The sequence below is a fragment of the Neopelma chrysocephalum genome, unplaced genomic scaffold (assembly GCF_003984885.1).
Source record: "Neopelma chrysocephalum unplaced genomic scaffold, ASM398488v2 Primary Assembly neopelma1_67, whole genome shotgun sequence".
In the NCBI taxonomy this organism is placed as follows: Eukaryota; Metazoa; Chordata; class Aves; order Passeriformes; family Pipridae; genus Neopelma; species Neopelma chrysocephalum.
In genome coordinates, this window is record NW_020897726.1 from 7,324,466 (window position 1) to 7,341,913 (window position 17,448).

A 17,448-nucleotide genomic window follows, 5' to 3' on the forward strand; every position below is an offset into this window, starting at 1 on the left:
AGAAGTGATTTATAGTTAGTCTTCCCTCCCCCTTAATTTCTTATGAAATCCTAACATTGACATGAGAAGCAGATTTGCACCACAGGATTCCTGAATTGATGGAAGAATTTACCTACTGCATTTTTAAAATATATAAAAGTGAAATATTGGAAGAGTGAATGTATATTTCACTTTAAGATTTCTCAGTCTATCATTGTTTTCATACCTACAAACATCTGCTTAAAATTAAAATAACAATAATCACACCTGAAGACCTTGTCCATCTACAGTGACAGAATTTGCTCTTTGCATTTTGTTCCGTTCTCCCAGTTTGTTCATTTGCTGGGGGCAACTCTTTTCTTTTTTCACTGTTGCCTGTCTTTCCTTGAAAAAAGAAGAGAAAAGAAGAAAACTGAACATTTTAACACATTATATATACAACTGTATTTTATACAACTGATATTGAGACTGTACCTCCACACAGTTGTTTTTTGACTAGTGAGTAATGTCAGATTCTGCTTTAATGAAAATGAGATCCCAGTCAAGTTAATACACAATGTTTGGCCACTTCACATAGTATCTATCTATGTGCCTGGACATTTCATAATGACTAGGCAATAGATGGATTAAAAGTGTGTAGTCACAATACAAACTAATGTAATGATGTGAAAAGATAATCTGACATCACCAGGGTGGCATTCTGAAACTTGAAAGCAAATCATACAATGTAATTGATAAGAGATCAGTAATTTATCAAAATTTCATCCTAACTGCTAGCAGAGTTAGATGCGCCGAAGTACTTTTCCACTTTAGCAAAATATACCTGGTCTAAATGTACCATAATCAATTCTGCTGATACACAGCAGAATGAGAGGGTTATTTGAAAGAGGAAAGCTCAGAAGTATGTTGCTGTAATCAGATTTTCAACTGTTATCAGGCCATTTCAGAAAACTCTGAATAGAAAAAAAAATCCTTGTTCTTTGTATCTCATTCTATTTATAACCTGTACCCAGCATGTCCTTTTAGATTGTCCAAAAAATGCACCATAAATTAAGACAGCAGATGTTTATAAAATAGAATTGATGTCCCCAGTCCCAACTGCACCCCAGCCACTTTCCTCACTTCACAAGTGCGAAGAGGCTTTCAACTAGTCAGGGGAATGGGCTGGCACAAAGCTGCTGAACTAGAAAGTAGCATGAAGGACTCTCCTGCACCCCCTGCAACTGCATTCAGTAAGCAGTTCATTGTTCCATACCAGGCCAAACCCATCTCTGTGCTACCTCTGATAATGCCTTAGGGATTGCACTAGCAATTAATCCACAAAACTCTTTCTGGAGCAGTTTTTACTGGTAAAAAACACTGACACAGATTCTTGGGCAGGAAGGGAATAACTCAGCTTAACACAGATGTGAACCATGACCATTTTTATACCATCTTTAGTTTCTTTAAGCTTGGAGACTGATGCAGACTCAATCTAGTCCTGATGCAAATAGTGATGCAGGTCATCCCAGGCTGCTTTGGGTAGCCAGGTGCTGCGGCAATCTGATCGCATTTTGTATAAAAGGACTGACAAACCTATGCCACAGGAAAAAACAAAAGTAGATCTCTGCACAAATTCCTGTATGCAGTGAGATGACTAGGAGGTTAGTTAACTGAGCTCTTGGATGCTTTGAGTAACTCAATCAGTTCAAGAGAAGGTTCAAGAGTCTAGACTACAATATCATTCATTCTTTAAAGAGAAAATGGTAGAAGCAATCAGAGGTATTCGCCTCAGCCCTAACCCTTAAAACACAGACAAATGCTGTACATATCACTGCCTAAGAAATCACCAACTCTGTACTTACTTATTGATGATTATTTAGAAAGTAGAACTACAATGAGGCACCCACAGTAACATTTTTGAACTAACACAAATCATTACTGCACAGTGGTATTGGTTAATGCCAAGGATACCTGGCATTAAGTAAGATACTTCAGTATGAAGGAATCTTTACACTTCATTACATATTTAAGAAGCTCCTTTGGGGTTTTAGACAACTTTGTGAATAACTACCCTTAAAAGACACTACCTTATAAAAAGTAAGTATACATTGTTAAACAGGATTTTACATTGTGGACAAAACTGGCTCATGAATAATGTAATATCTTCAAAAATCAAATCAGATGTCAGTAAAGCAGAGAAACAGCTAGTAAAAATGCTGATTTCTAACAAAGATGAGAAATGGAGAGCAAATTTTAAAAACTTTAGGAAAATCTCAAGGTAAAGAATATATTTGTGATAATTCAAAGGAAAAGGTAACAGAAAGGAACAGATCCAGCACATTGAGTTTATGCATTTAGGGAGGTTAAAAAAAAATTGTTCAAAAGAGGCCTATTTATAAAGTGTAGCACTAAAACTCTTATTGCATATATCATGCTATTATTTACAGGAAAAGTATTTATACACTGCTGAGAACAGTGCTCAAACCTGCTGGTTTTAATCACTTAAATGCAAAACGTAGTAACAATTACCTAAAGCAAAGTTTTGGATATTGGGGTTTTTGTTCCAGCATGATACAAATAGCAGCAAATACCCTCAGCTGGCTTGGCCCTATGACTGCTGCATTATTATGGAAGCAACATTCCTTCTCCAATTTATATTTCCTGTCCCATAAGCAAAACTATTGCTTGACTCACAGGCAAAGACAACACAAGATTAGACCATGTACCTTACACAACATGAAGGAAAAAGCATCTTGATGATACTCTAGAAAGAATTGTCTAGAGTGTTAATAAAATAATCAAAGATGTATACCTGACCTTATTATCATTGAACCTCTGCTTTCTTCACTGGTAATTTTTGAAGAAAGTACAAATAAAGTATTTTGTATCACCCATCTTATATGAGTATGATACCACAATAAATGTCACCATCTCTACCAACAGTTCTCTTTGAAAAATTTCTGAAGAAGCTGATAGGAGATTCTAGATTTCCTAGAGTTATATATCCTACAATTTTTCTATATGTATCAAACTAAGTGAGGATCTGACACAGCTTGTATGACATAATAATGTGTATCATAATTCCAATGAATAAATCTATTAATGGAACACAAAAAGATCTACCACTTCCTTAAAAAAATCTACTTTAAATATTCTTGCATAAACCCTTTGTTTTACGTATGGAATAGAAAACTGACTTTGAATATCTTACTTTTGGGAACTATAATATTACTATAACATTACTAAGCTATCACAGTGTCAGAAACTAAACAATGTAATTTTTAAATGAGAAAAGAACAACTTAACAAAATCATCTGTGCATAATACCGTACAAATTCTAACAACATTAGGAAAAATTTGTCGTTCAGTAATAAAATGGTTTTATAAAATGCAAACATTTATCTTTCAAGGTAAGAAATGTTTCTATAACAGTTGTGCTGTATTTAATATCTTGCTAAATAAAGCATACAAAATGATCATTTATCTGTGAACTATTTTGTTTAGTGGACATGCATGAGGTTGATAGAGATACAAAATACACCAGTTTAGACGCTATTGTACATTTTGATGGCTCAAAGAATCAAGCTTTTCTGTTCTTTGGGTATGTGTCAGAGCACATACCTTTCAAAATTGTACTTAGCACAACAAAAATTTTTTCCGCCCATTTTTGCACCTCTCATGCCTTATTTTCTCCCCTTGAATTCCCACTTCGCAGTCAAACAGCCATTAACTGGAGCTTCTACCATTCAGGATTGCTCCACTGTCAGATAAGAACTACTCAATTGCATATATCCCATATTTATCCAAATAAGAAAATAATTGATAAATAAGACACTGCCTTTCAAATAATAACAGAGAATGTAATATCTAGATTTTCAGTTCAGCCCCAAAATGCACTTCATAGCAAAAAGAATGTACAATATCATGATCTGTTAGTACTCGTGTGTTCATGGATGTCTCCCGTTACGCACCTCAGGGAGCAAACCTCCTAATGTGGGAAGCGTCTGTTGGAAAAAGAGAATGTTAGGCTGCAACACTGAACAGCTGTGATGGCAAAGGGCATGGACAATGTTCATAAGAAATGTTACCTTGCAGCAGTTTGTACTTAACAACAAACATACAGGGTGCTTTTTTTTTACACGTTTGCACAAGCATACTCTCCCAATGTTTTGGCTGTAATATTAACAATTTATATTCTGGAAAGTATGGTGTGGGATCATTTCAGCACCAGCTAAAAATATTAGAAAACCTGAGGACTTTATTCTTTTGAATAGCAAAAAGTGATACTTGCTACCTGGGGAGTTTTTTTATTTTATATTTCAAGTCTTTGAATCCTCATGCAAATCAAGGAATCTTGATAAAAAAAGCCACCTCCTGCTACAACTACTGTTTCCTTTTATAGAAGTACAGTCTTTTCCTTTACATAAAACACTATCATACTCTACTAGCTTTTAGAATAAAACAGATGAATAGTAACTAAAACCTTACTAAAAGTTACCTCTTTACATTTTAACTGCTGACATTGCTGGGACAATGAAACAAAAATTCCTTTTATCACCTTGTCTTTTGATCAATAACTGTAAATCTATTTTGCAGGATTATTTCCTATACAGCTGAAATGATTTAAAGCAATTTATTTTATAACATGAAACTACAATTTACTTATACATTTAACAGGATTGCAAAGTCATTAGTGAATGGTTAATAACATTACACAGTTTGTCAGGTAACTACTGCAAACTTGAGATTTCTTCTGTATGATATTTACTTCTTTTATAATATGTACATTCAGATGGAGCATATACCCTACTTGGGGATGGGGGTGCATAAGGAGAGAACCAAATTTTATGTTAATAAGCATAAACTGAAAGAGTTATTTTAAAAAAATCTTATTTTAGAACTCCAAAACTTGAACTTGAAAGATATTGATCAGGGAAATTTGGTCATAGAAGATCAGATGGAATTAACAGAATACCATGTAAAGATATTATCAAATGTTTGCAGGATGAAGGCCATGGAAGTTTAAATATGTGACTTGAATACCAAACTGATGCTTTGGGATCTTTTTTAAGAAACTTGGAGGAAGGTTACTTCATTATTCCTTAGAGCTATTTTGTTTAATGACATGGGAATCTCCAAGGATATAATAATAATAACAATAGATTATTATTAATATTATAATAATAATAACATTCGAATAAGTACTCCTAGATTGTAATTTTGTAAACTTATCTGGCATTCAAGACCCTCCTTACAAAAATCCCATACCACACAATTTCTGTCCATAGCTACACAATAACCAAATACTAAAAAAAACCCCACATCACCACGACCCCAAAACCATGGGGAGCAATCTATCTGCAATATCTATTAGACATCAGATCCAAGTAACTGCGATTCAGACGTGCTAAAATATTTTGAAAATTTACTTTCTAAATTCTCCACATTTCCAGCTCTAACCCTGTGTACATGCTAATTAAAAGGGCCAGTATTAGGACACCACATTATACTGTCTTGAAGGTTAACAGAGTTGTGGCACAATACTCAGCCCTAGATCCACAGGCAGAAAAAGTCATCCTGTGGACAAGATTATCAACTACTTCTCTAGCAAAAATACTGTCCAGTGAGCTGCACATGCCCATACTATAAAGGAAAGATAAGGCTTCTAATTCATTTGAGAGCTGTCTTGTTAGAAACATTTGCAGCTAAGAAAAAAAATGCCTTCAATATGAAGAAGGCATTTTGTGACCCTAATACTAGTAGCCAAAATACATGCAAAAAGACAACGCTGGAATGGAGACAATGTCATTTAAGAATACCTTCTAAAACTGCTGACTGCAAGACTTGTTCCTTATTCTAAACAAGCTACTACGTGATAACTTTATATATATACTTTGTTTTGCTTGTTTAGTTTATTAGAAAGATGTAAAGAATTACACATCAAATCACAATCAAGTCTTTCTCATTTAGGATTACGGCCTTAGTTCATTCAGTTGTCTAAAGACAACTTGCCTTGTATCTTGTGTCGATTCAATATATGCATCAACATGCAACAGCAGGGCCCAAGATTTTTAACTTGATTTACAACTCAAAATGAACTTGGGCTATAGCACCTGATTATATACACTGTCCAAGAAAGATAAAAGTTTTGGAAAAGAATTTTGAAAATAAAACCATGTTAAACTCCAATGGGAGAGAATATAAGGAATAAACTTAGAGACAGACTGTAGTGATGAGCTGTGGGCAGGCAACCAGATATAACTTAAAATGATTGAATGGCTGCCATTTCAGTTTATCAGCATCTTATTATTTTAACATTGAACAGTGTTTGCCGAACAGATAATTAGTTAGGAAGATACATTTTCCTCCAGGGCAATTATTAATTTCCTTCTGACTTCAAAGAAATGAAAAAGCTCTTAGTGTAGATAAGCACACCATTATATTTCAAGTCTGATTTAGATTCTCAGAGAACTGACGTTGCAATATGATACAACAACTGAAAAGAAAAAAAGCGGTTTGTTTTGTTTTTTAAATCTTTTTCAATCACTATGTCATTATTTAATATTCAACAACCAGATTTAAATTCAACTACCCCCCCACCCTGCCCCAAGCACTATATTCAATGAACCGTGGTTTTTCTATAGTATCTTTGTTCAGAAATCCAGAATAAGGCTAGTACTCAACTTCAAAGGATTGAGTTGCTCGTAAAGATGCTTACACACTGCACTGACTTTCTCTGTTCCATGTTGAGCTTGGATTCAGCTGAGCTAAAACTGATCTCTACTATTATAAAAACAGAAGAATCATTTTAGGATTAAAAACTGGAAAAGGGATTAAGAAAGCTCATTCTTCAACCAGTAACTGCTAATTCCCTGTTTCTCTCTCTACAACTCTGCTTTCCCATATGAGTAGCATCTACATACCTCACAGAAAAATAGTATTAGTAAAACACATTACCAGACATGGAAAAAAATATCTATTGAACAATGTTGCAATTACAATATAGCCATTAGCTATTCTATGTATTATCTCTAAATACCAAATAGTCAAAGAAAATTCTTAAACAGTATTTTCAACTTTAATTCTGTATTACTTTTTTGCCAGCATGTCAACATGCTATATTTACACAAAAATTTGAAGCTACAGATTATAAAGAAGTTGCATAAGGCGTATTTCCTAGGTAAAACATTTGTAATCTGCTGTGTATGTTGGTTTATGTGCTTAAAAAGAACTAGTTATAAACCAGTTATGTTTTTGGACAATAAAATGCCAAACAAAACCAAACTGGAATCAGATTGAATTTATTCTTAAATGATTTTGTCCTAAAAGGTTGTAATAACTTTACTACACAAAAGAAAAGTGAAATTAATTTACAAGAGGAAAGAAACAAAATGTGAGTTGTTTCAAACTTATCATGATGACCCATTTTTCCCAGAAAGCAAAACAATCAAGTTGAAAATTAAAACATAAGGAAGTGCACTCAATTTTAAATTTTATTTCTTTAATTTCTTGCCTTCAATATTATATCAGAGCCTCCACCTTTAAAATAAACTGGTTACTACAGAGACAGTGGTAATTGCCACATGGTAATGCTCACATTGTAAGCAGAGTACCTTATGTTTTTCAATTTATGTTATAATTTTCTTTTTGTTCCAAAATTAACAGTTTTAATCACAGTTTTCAAAACCAATGTTAGAAATTAAGTGAAAAACAGTTTATTGTAAAACTCACATAAACAACAGGAGAATCAAAATCATCAGGTATTATGGAATAAATACACATCTATTAAATAGTAAGTTTTTATTGGTTGGTTCATCACTAACCAAGGCTGTATCTATTTTGGTGGGAAATTGAAAATCTAATTATCTTTCTACAAACATAAATATGAATTAGAACTTGCTACGTGTTCATCAATAAATGGAGCAAAGTAAAGGCAGGCATGAAAAGAAAAAGCAAAAATGCATTTTTCCCTTTCTACCTTATAAAGGGGGTGGGGGAGAGAACCTGTATCATGAGCAGAGACCAATCTTTTTTTCTTCACTACTCACTCATCTCATTCCAATACCCAGTTTTTAACCTGGTTATGATCTAATTCTGAGCTCTTGGTAGGCTAGGATTCAATTGAGTTAAAGATTTTTAAACTCACTGCCAGTCAACCTTATCATGAACTTTCATTATGTGCATATAATTAATTGGGTCCAATGAACAATATCAGCACTGAGTTATAGACTTTTTCCCCCCACCATATAATTAGAATATAATTACCCACAGGATATCAGAATGATGCAAAACCTTTCCTCTAAATGTGCCCTCATTAGGAAACAAGTCTCAATGTACATTTATTCAATCAGTATGAATTAATTAAAATGTTACTGAAATAAAAGAGAGTAACATTAAAGTGTATCTGACATCTATTAAAAGACTATCACTTGAGATCTGCACACACGGTTTATAACAAAACTCATTTAACTTGAACAAAAAAACTTCACCATACAACAAGCCTTATATATGGTAAACAGAAAAGTAAAACAGACTAGTTTTAAAGTTGACAGGACACATTTTACTAAAACATTTACAATTACTGCAGTGAGATATTAAAAATCTTTGTAAGACATCGAATCTAGACAGTTATGTCATGCTTTCATTATGTACATAGTATCAACTCCATGAGTTTCCCCGTTGTTTCATTTTCAGCTGATGATGCAGCTTATCATATTTAGGAATAACATTTGATAAGTTCTATTTTGTGCAGTTTTGAAGATGGGAGCCCCTTTATTTACCATCTAACTTTCAGATGATCAGGCATCTCGGTTCTCTCTCCAGCCATTAGAAGTCACTCTATTTTAGAGAAATCTCTCCTATGTCTAAAGAGATCCTAAATGAGTAGTTGAGAATAGACACCTGAACTGAGATGGCTGTGTTTAGGGGAGTGTCACCCAATCTGAAAGGGTATTTTTCTAATCTATTTTTCACAGCTGAAATAGTGATTTTGGACATTAATGGATACCTAGGAAATGGAAAAACTGAGATGATACAGACCTGAACAACAAATTGCAGCTTAGAGATCAGTTTGGTAGCAATGGTATAGTACACGGTGCTGTGAAATGCAATTTATGAAAAAAGTCCTTTATCTCTGTAGAAATCATTGAGGTTGGACTTCACAAGAACTGAAGAAATGAGACATGAGACATGGTGGATGAAAAAGGTAAAAGTATGAATGCCCTTAGTTTTGCAAAAGAGAAAAGATGAGAGGGATTTAGCCCGTACTCTTGAAGGAAAACTTATGAGAAGGCATCTTGGTCTGAGATGAACTCTGCAATTTTCTGGAAGAAATCTGGACTTCCAAAGTTACAGATGATAGGGAGGGCCAACAGTTTTAGGAGATCAAAGATACAAGATTTTTCATCTTGCTATTTTCCCACAACTCCTATAACCTATTCTATGGGAGAAGAAAATACATTCTTCTCTGACACCTCAAAATACTCAAGGATAAGCCTGGTATGGCAAGCATCGTGATTATCTACTTTTATTTACCTTTCACATAAACGTGGCATTGCAAGAATTTTATTGCTCAGCTGATTATTGAATCTAAATCTGTGTCTTAGGTGAAAGACCCTTACACTGTCAGGTATATCAGATTTGATATGTCTAAACACAGAATTTTTATTATCAAACACTCGTGTTTAGACAATTTTGACAGATACATTCATTAGTTTTGCTGTCATTATTGAGAGTGCTTGTTTCACATACATTGAAGTATTACCTTTCTCAAAAGGAATCCCCATAACAGGAAATAGGAGAAAGTAATTGAAAATTATCAACACTAATAATATATACACAATAACCAATCACTTTTAGAAGGAATTCCTATTAGCTAGGTCACTGAGATACTATTTGTAACATAAGTAAACTCCAGACTGTAATGCATTTTTGGAAGAAACTGCTAGATGAACAAATATACTACAAAATTTTTAAGTCCCTGTTAAATCACAGTAAAATACATTTTCCATTCCTAACAATATACATTGTGCTGAAATACATGTCTTGTGCTATGTTGTTAGTAATATGATTCTGATACAGGAAAACATATTTACTTCTGCTTATGCCTTCAAAATTTGGAGATAAAACAAACCTATTCAAGGGTGATATGACTCTAGAGTGGTTTTACATATCCTCTAAACAACTTAACTAAACTCCAATTGTGGAATAAAAATCTTAATTCCTCTATTCCTCTTCCTCTCCTGAAAAGAAAATGGAGTTACACCAATATAATTGAAGATGAAATTTCATGCTGAGGTTTATTCCATTTATAACAATGGCGAACGATAAATAGCATTAAAATGAAAACAGCCCAATAACAAAATCATAAATTCCAAATGCTGACTTTTAAAGTATGACCTAAAATCCTGAAAATTAAATAACGTACTGCAGAATGTAATCATCCAACAAACTTAAAATAATATTTTACAATTATTAATCAGAGCTTGTCCAGATGATACCAAAATACGATACAAACTACAAAACTGCTCTTATGACTTTTAAAAATATTTAAAAATATTTCATAAATATTAAAACCAGGTTTCCATTGCTTAACCTTCATTGAGAGCAATGGAATAATTCCAAAGTCTAGCATCCATTCATTTGCAGATTTATAAACAGCCAAATGAAGTAATCAGAAAATAATTAATTTACAATAGGCAAAAATATTATGGTTCCTAGTGATCAGAAACTGGTTTAAGATTAGGAGGTATATTTTCTTGTTTTTCCTCTCCGCAAAAAATTATTCTCTCTTAAGTTCAAGCATTTCTCACTCTTATTATGAAATATATTTAAAGAGGACCACTCATCTGTTCTTTTATGAATATGATGATGCTATGACTTTTATAAGCATAAAATATCCAATTTAGTATGTGAATACATAAGTTAATTCTCAAGCTCTTTTTTAATGATAAAATGGTCAGCTCTTTTCTATACAACCTACACATAGCATGCATTTTTATTTTCATTGAATTGAGTTATTGTTTTTGTGGACAGAGAAATTTACTGTCCACGATTGCAGAATAAAATATACCATAATATTGATGCATAGCTTACTGCAAGACCAGTGTCATCATTCTAGGTAACCTCCGGCTTAGATCAGAGACCTCAGCATTGCAGATATACAATATGCATCCCAAGCAAAAACTGCTCATAAGAATAACTTCATTATTCTGGGAAGTTGGATCTATAAAAGATGTAAAATGTAGAAGTGTTCTGCCTATACAGTTTCTGGTAAGTACAGTCTGAATAAGTGATAAAACCTGAGTCAGCTTCAGTTATAATATGCCCTACAGAAAATTCATTCTCACATGAAGGAAAATGCAATATGCAGAGGATAAAACATGCTCATGCCTCTAAACGCATCAGCCAGGATTACACAGTGTTTAAGGTTCACATAGTCCTGTGAATGTAACAAACACCTGGCAGACAGTCCCAGCATCATTTTAATGCTGCATATGAGAGTGATTACATCTGAAATACACATAAGGACAACTCACCAGTACTACTGGGCAGATTGACGTGGGTGGTAAAATATGGTCCTTCAAAGGTCCACAGTCACATTCAGGTTTCAGATGTGAAGCGCACTTGTTATGCAACTACAGAAAGACAGAAAATGAAGATTCAACTTAAACCTTTTACACTTATGGTATAAAAAAATGGGCATCCTAGAACAAGGTGAGTTTCATTAACCTAATTATTATAAGAGTACTAGAAGGAAATGAGACACATTGCAGTGGAAAGTCTCCTAGGATTGACAAAACCAGTGAATTTATATTGAAGCAAAGAATGGTGGATTATTTTCCAGTTTGGAAATTGTATGTGAGGATCAGCACACAAAATAAGAATGTGGTATGGTACTACAGTAACATCAGCATAGTGTTATTGGTGATCAAAACTTTCATTTCAGAATAGAGCTTCTTGCACTGAGCCAGGAACTTCTGCTCTACTACTAATAAGTAATTCAAGGCAGCCTTTGGTGTAACTCTGTTTCCTACCTGAAGCTGATAGTCACCATCCATTCAAATATAAGAGAATAACATAGGAATATCTAAGAGCTTTAGGCTCCATTGGGTAAATTTCGGTCTGGATAGAATCAATGTTCAGGCGTCCACCCACTGTTGAGGAACCTGAATTACTCTCCCTTTTTCTAATTTATTCTTAGCATTCATCCAGTTGTCTTAAAAGCAATGACCAGAGTTCTACTCTGAAAACATGAAAGGAATATTCTCAGATCTGCTGCCTGAAAGAGCATTGGCTTACTTCTGTATTGCTACAAAGGTTGAAGGGAAAAATATGTATTTAACATCAACATAAAATGGCAAACAAGTAATGACAAATTTACTGAAATACTTTGCATTAGCAATCAAGAGTTCTTGTTGATAATTTAGAATTTAATTCAATTCAAATGTCTCTAACTACCCAGTCACAGAGTAAAAAGGAACAGTTGTGTGCTTGGATCACGCAAAACATTCACATTTAATTGTTATACTTTGAAATATCATTAGAGATACTCAGAAGAAAATAAACCTAATATTGTGAAATTTTGTGAAAGTTTATTATTTTAGACTTGATGATCTTTAAGGTCTTGTCTAACCTAAATTATTCTGTGTTTCTATTTCTACATTGATTTAATAAACTGTGCATTAAGGTCTTCAGGTAACATCGGTTTCCCATGCTGCTTATTATTTTTGAGGAGATACGTATATTTGAAGTAAAGAAAAATAATCAGGCTAATAAATATCAGGAGTTGTAAAGTAAAAATCTTATTAACAGGTGATTTAAGTAGTATAACAGGTAGCATCCAGCATTAGTTCAACAGGTTCAATATCTGTTACAAAATCTGTAGTTCAATGTCTGCATCTGTAAATCACATTTTTCCAATGACTGATTCATTTTCCCTCTACACAATTAACTCATATGAACTCTATTAAAATCACAATAAAATTGTACCAACTGCTGATGTATATAAACTTTACTTGTAATATGGTCTTCATTAAGTTATCTGGTACAGTTAATGCTGACATAACATTTCTGAATTTTGAACTGAATGGCACCTAATATTAGCATTGCCCATATTCATTTATTCTGCAAAGTTACCTTTTTAGGCAGTTACTTAGCAACAGAAAATAAAAGTCTAACAAGTTTCGATTTACTCTGAGCATTAAAGCCTTATTGTGAGAGTATTTTGGTAGCCCTGTAATCTAAATCATTTGTCATGCTAATCCTCTGCCTAAGTGGTAAGGCTACTTGTACCATAATTAATGCACACCAGGCCACATTACATCAAATAAAAGTATCTTCACACATTCAGTGGTAATTAGCAGCTTTGCTACTCGGTGGCACGCAAACTTATCTATGAAAAAATAGCTTAATCTTCTTATTAGTCTCTGCTGATTTTTGACAACAGAATTGGCACATAGTAGATAACAAAACTGGTAGAAGATATGTAGCCTTAACGAAAATAACACTTTGCACAAAGAAATAAAATAACATGCATCTCTTCTCAAAAAAAATTGTTTTAGCAGGTTTTCATTTCCCCCACATCTAGATCCTGTAGAATATTACATCCCTCACAAGCCTGCAAAGCAGGAAAAAATGTATTTGCTGGAGACAAAATGAGGGGAAAAAACATTTACATGGCCTTGGTAGATAACTACAGAGTGTATGGGAGAGGGCTCAGGGGTTTGGCTGAGAACTCAGTATAGCAAGCCTTCTTAGTGAAAAACACCTCTAAATTTTGGGACTTGATTCAGTTATGTGACAGTAGAAGTGACCCCATCAAATTGTAAGGACAGAAACTTAAAATGCATGAAAGAGGTTCAGAATTAGTTGTGTAATAGCTGGATCCTCTTAGATTACAAGCCATAAATGTGTGGTACAAGGAGTTGAAAAAGTGTGAAGGTTGTGATGATAACTATATAACTTCAGAATATCCATTCAAAAATCATGTATCTGATAGAAATTTAGAATACCTTTTTTATGTAATAAAGCTATTTCTATTAGAAAATAAAGTTATTGTAATAGAATATATCAAATACAAAGAATTTCAAGCAAAGTGAATTGGAGTAATTTGAAGTATTTAAAAATACTCAGACTTCAATTATGTGTCTATTTTACATCTGATGCTATAAAAATTAAATAAAAATATTATTAAAGTTATTTTTTAAAAAAACATTAATTTTATGAAAAAAAATTAAATTACTGATAGAAGTACAATTGCAAAATTTTAAACCTCAGTGCCAATATTTTCAATTTTGGCTGTCAAAAAATACAGACTCATTTTAATTGGAATTTTGACAGACAATTAGGCATTTAAATATGCACTCAGGCACTTAGGATATTTTCAAAAGTATTTAGCCTCTTCCTTTTCTTTACAGTGATTTCAGTTATAAATAATTCTTCAGTATTTCTTCAGTGAATACCAGTTCTTATGAAAATCCTCTGAATCTTGACATTCATCTTCAAGGAGTAAAAAACCTTTACATATCTGGTCCAGATTCACCCAAAATAATGAGAAAATAATTTTTGCTGAGGAGGTACAGAATTTGAAACTTCCTTTGACTTTAAGAGAGAGCCTTACATACTATGTATTTCTTGAATGACAAACACATATTATACAGATGTAAACACTTCTATATAGAGAGCAGACTCTTATTTGTCTTGCTAAACACATATAGCCATTGCCTAAATTTAATTATCTGCATGCAAAAAAATTTGGATAGGGTGTTTTGTTCTCTACATAAATTATCCAAATTTTGACAGCAATCTGGACTACATATTTGCTTTCTTCTAAAATATTGGTTTTTAAATAATCATAACAGCTTATCACTGAAAGTATCCTGGATCTATTTTCTTTGATGATGTTTCATATTTTGTATTCTTGTGTTAAGAAAATATGTCATAAAACATCCTAACTTGTATGTTGAAAACAAACATTCACAAATGCCTGTCTCATATTATTACTTAAAGCACTGAACAAACAACTGCTGTTCCATAACAATAACAATAATAGTAATGATATCAGCAAACCCAGCAAAAACCTGTGAAGAAGGCTGGATCTCTCCCCACTTAGATTTAAATCCTGCCCTGGCTAGAAACAGAAATACTGGTGTTGCTCCTTCTAGCATGAAGATCTCACTTTTAAGGGCAGTGTTCCCTGAATGTCATTAGTTTCAGTTATTGGTTCCTGCTGAATAAGGAGTGCACAAAAGTTGTATATATTAGACTTGGTGCACAGGTCCGTATATTATCAACATGTCTCTGCTATTGTTCCCCAACACTTGGAATCACTGTATCCTACCAGGTATCCTCAATTTCATTTGCTCATCAATACACCACAAATTAGGATTTTGCCCTAGTGTCACAGTGACCTTGATTTTCCGTGGTACTGAAAATGCTTTTGTAATCTTTCTGTAGTGTAGATTGGGAATTCTGCTCTTTAGAGTGGCATACATTATTTTCATTTGGATATTGTCATGAAGTGAAGCACACCTTTAAGAGTATTGGCTTGCCACAATTAAGGAGTCCTAAGAATATTCTGTATATACCATCCCTTAAACACACATTAGCCATTGCTGATGACAAAATTGAATGAGACCTTTCAAATTATTAGGCTATAGAAAGATATTCTATGATTTTTATCTCTCTAACCCATGCTAAAGGTCTTACTATAGTATACTCACTGTGATCTGACACCAAACACAGTGAAGTCCAGTCAAGCCTTGGTAACATTTTATAGTTTTGTGACACTTATCACATTTTGTTGGACAGTTGCCTTCTACCCAGAAATGGTGCATTACCTGCAAAAGAAAAACACGAATATACATAGAGTTACTAAATTAACAGGTACATGGTAAAGTTAATGCTACCCCAAACTTACTTCAGTATTCTTTTTAGACTTCACATATGTTTTGATGCAAGATGCGGGAGCTCTTGAGACACAGCGTTCATGGACTGTATACTTGCAAACTGAAAAAAAGAAACACATTAATAGATGTTGAGGCAATGGTGTTTCTGACTACATTTCTGTGAAACAAATAACATTACCAGCATGCCATCTCTGAATAATCAATCCAATCAGTCAATGAAAACTTAAACTAGACTGCTTTTTCCATGGAATACAAAAGGCCAATTAGAACAGGAAATATTATGCAAGTCAGAAATCCAAGAATGCACTATCATTGCATAACAGGAAATGCTTAATTAAATCAGAGATCGTTAAAAATTTTTCACAATAATTTCCAAATGACAAAAATATTAAAGATAAATTGATGACTGCCAAATGGTGTCATTTGCTAGTAAGAAGAAATCTATATTTTATGAACTATAGGCATGAGAGCAGCTGGCAAGTACAAAAATAAAACTCAATTAATTTATGTTATTCCTTCTATTGATTTATAAATCTTAAATAGCTGATTAATCCATTTTCAAAGAGCAATTGTTTTCATGCATTCCATGTAACCACCATATCTTTAACTACTTTCATTCTTATTTTCCAAAATACCAACTCCTGAGAAGTCCTTTTTTTTTTTCCCCAAGCCCTCCATATCACCTTTAGGTAACTGCTACAGTTGACCAGGTCTGTAGTGACCAGATCACACTAGCTGCATTTGGAAAATATACAAATATCATAATACAATGCAAAGCTTTATTGACTTCAAAGATATAATTGTGCCAAGATAAGGAAATAATGCCATAGCTTATGCCTGCATTCAAGGGAGTCAACTATTAAAAACTGAGAATGAATTTCTCCCTGCACGGTGTCTCACGCTTTTGACCTCGAGAGCAATTAAGCACAAAGTACTTCTAAACACCTTGCTTGCACCTATTACACAAACCCAGTGGGAGGCGCAGCCATTAATCAGACAAACTGCAGGGAGTAACATTGTTGATTGGACCATGGAGGGATGGTGAGGCCCCCTACGGTTCCCCTTTTTTTTTTTCCTCCCACACAATCTAAAATGCAAATAATGAAATCTATAGCAATGCTTTGAAAATATATTGAAGAAAAAGCTTAGCAAGATAAGGAAATAGTGAAATAGTTTTTTAAGTAGACTCATGCCTCTTCCTACATGAAGTAACTGAAAGGAGCATGTGGATGTCCTTCAGATACTTTGAGACCACTGTTCTCAGCAAATAAATGCCAAGAACAATAAGAAATACATTCTAAAGAGGTACACTGCAGCAGAGAAAACATCAGTCTGACATAAAAGAATATTAAAGAATATAATATTTCAAGATCTAACAGTCAAATCAGAATTTTATATATATATATTCCAGTTACTGTCATAAGCATTTAATAACCTGAAATTACACAATTTCTATTTATTTGAATTTTAAAAAATGTATCTCTCTCATTTCATAGTATCATGCATGAAATTATATGATGTGAAAATCCACACTAGGATTTACATCCGAATTATGTTTTAAAGAGATCTGTGGCCCACA

At 33.4% G+C, this 17,448-nt stretch overlaps 1 protein-coding gene across 8 annotated transcripts in view; it reads right to left on the reverse strand.

The window, feature by feature from the left end:
* The window catches only part of DGKB (diacylglycerol kinase beta), a 394,620-nt gene that overhangs the window by 221,042 nt on the left and 156,130 nt on the right, over positions 1-17,448 (reverse strand). For 6 of the 8 annotated variants that reach the window (XM_027684707.1, XM_027684708.1, XM_027684709.1 and 3 more), the window contains 5 exons: positions 15,881-15,969; positions 15,684-15,800; positions 11,499-11,597; positions 3,933-3,965; positions 247-363 (listed from right to left, as the gene is read on the reverse strand). In XM_027684707.1, the coding sequence (XP_027540508.1) occupies positions 247-363; positions 3,933-3,965; positions 11,499-11,597; positions 15,684-15,800; positions 15,881-15,969 (455 nt within the window). The remainder of the gene's footprint in view (positions 1-246; positions 364-3,932; positions 3,966-11,498; positions 11,598-15,683; positions 15,801-15,880; positions 15,970-17,448) is intronic. The other 2 variants (XM_027684715.1, XM_027684714.1) reach the window with 1 other exon arrangement.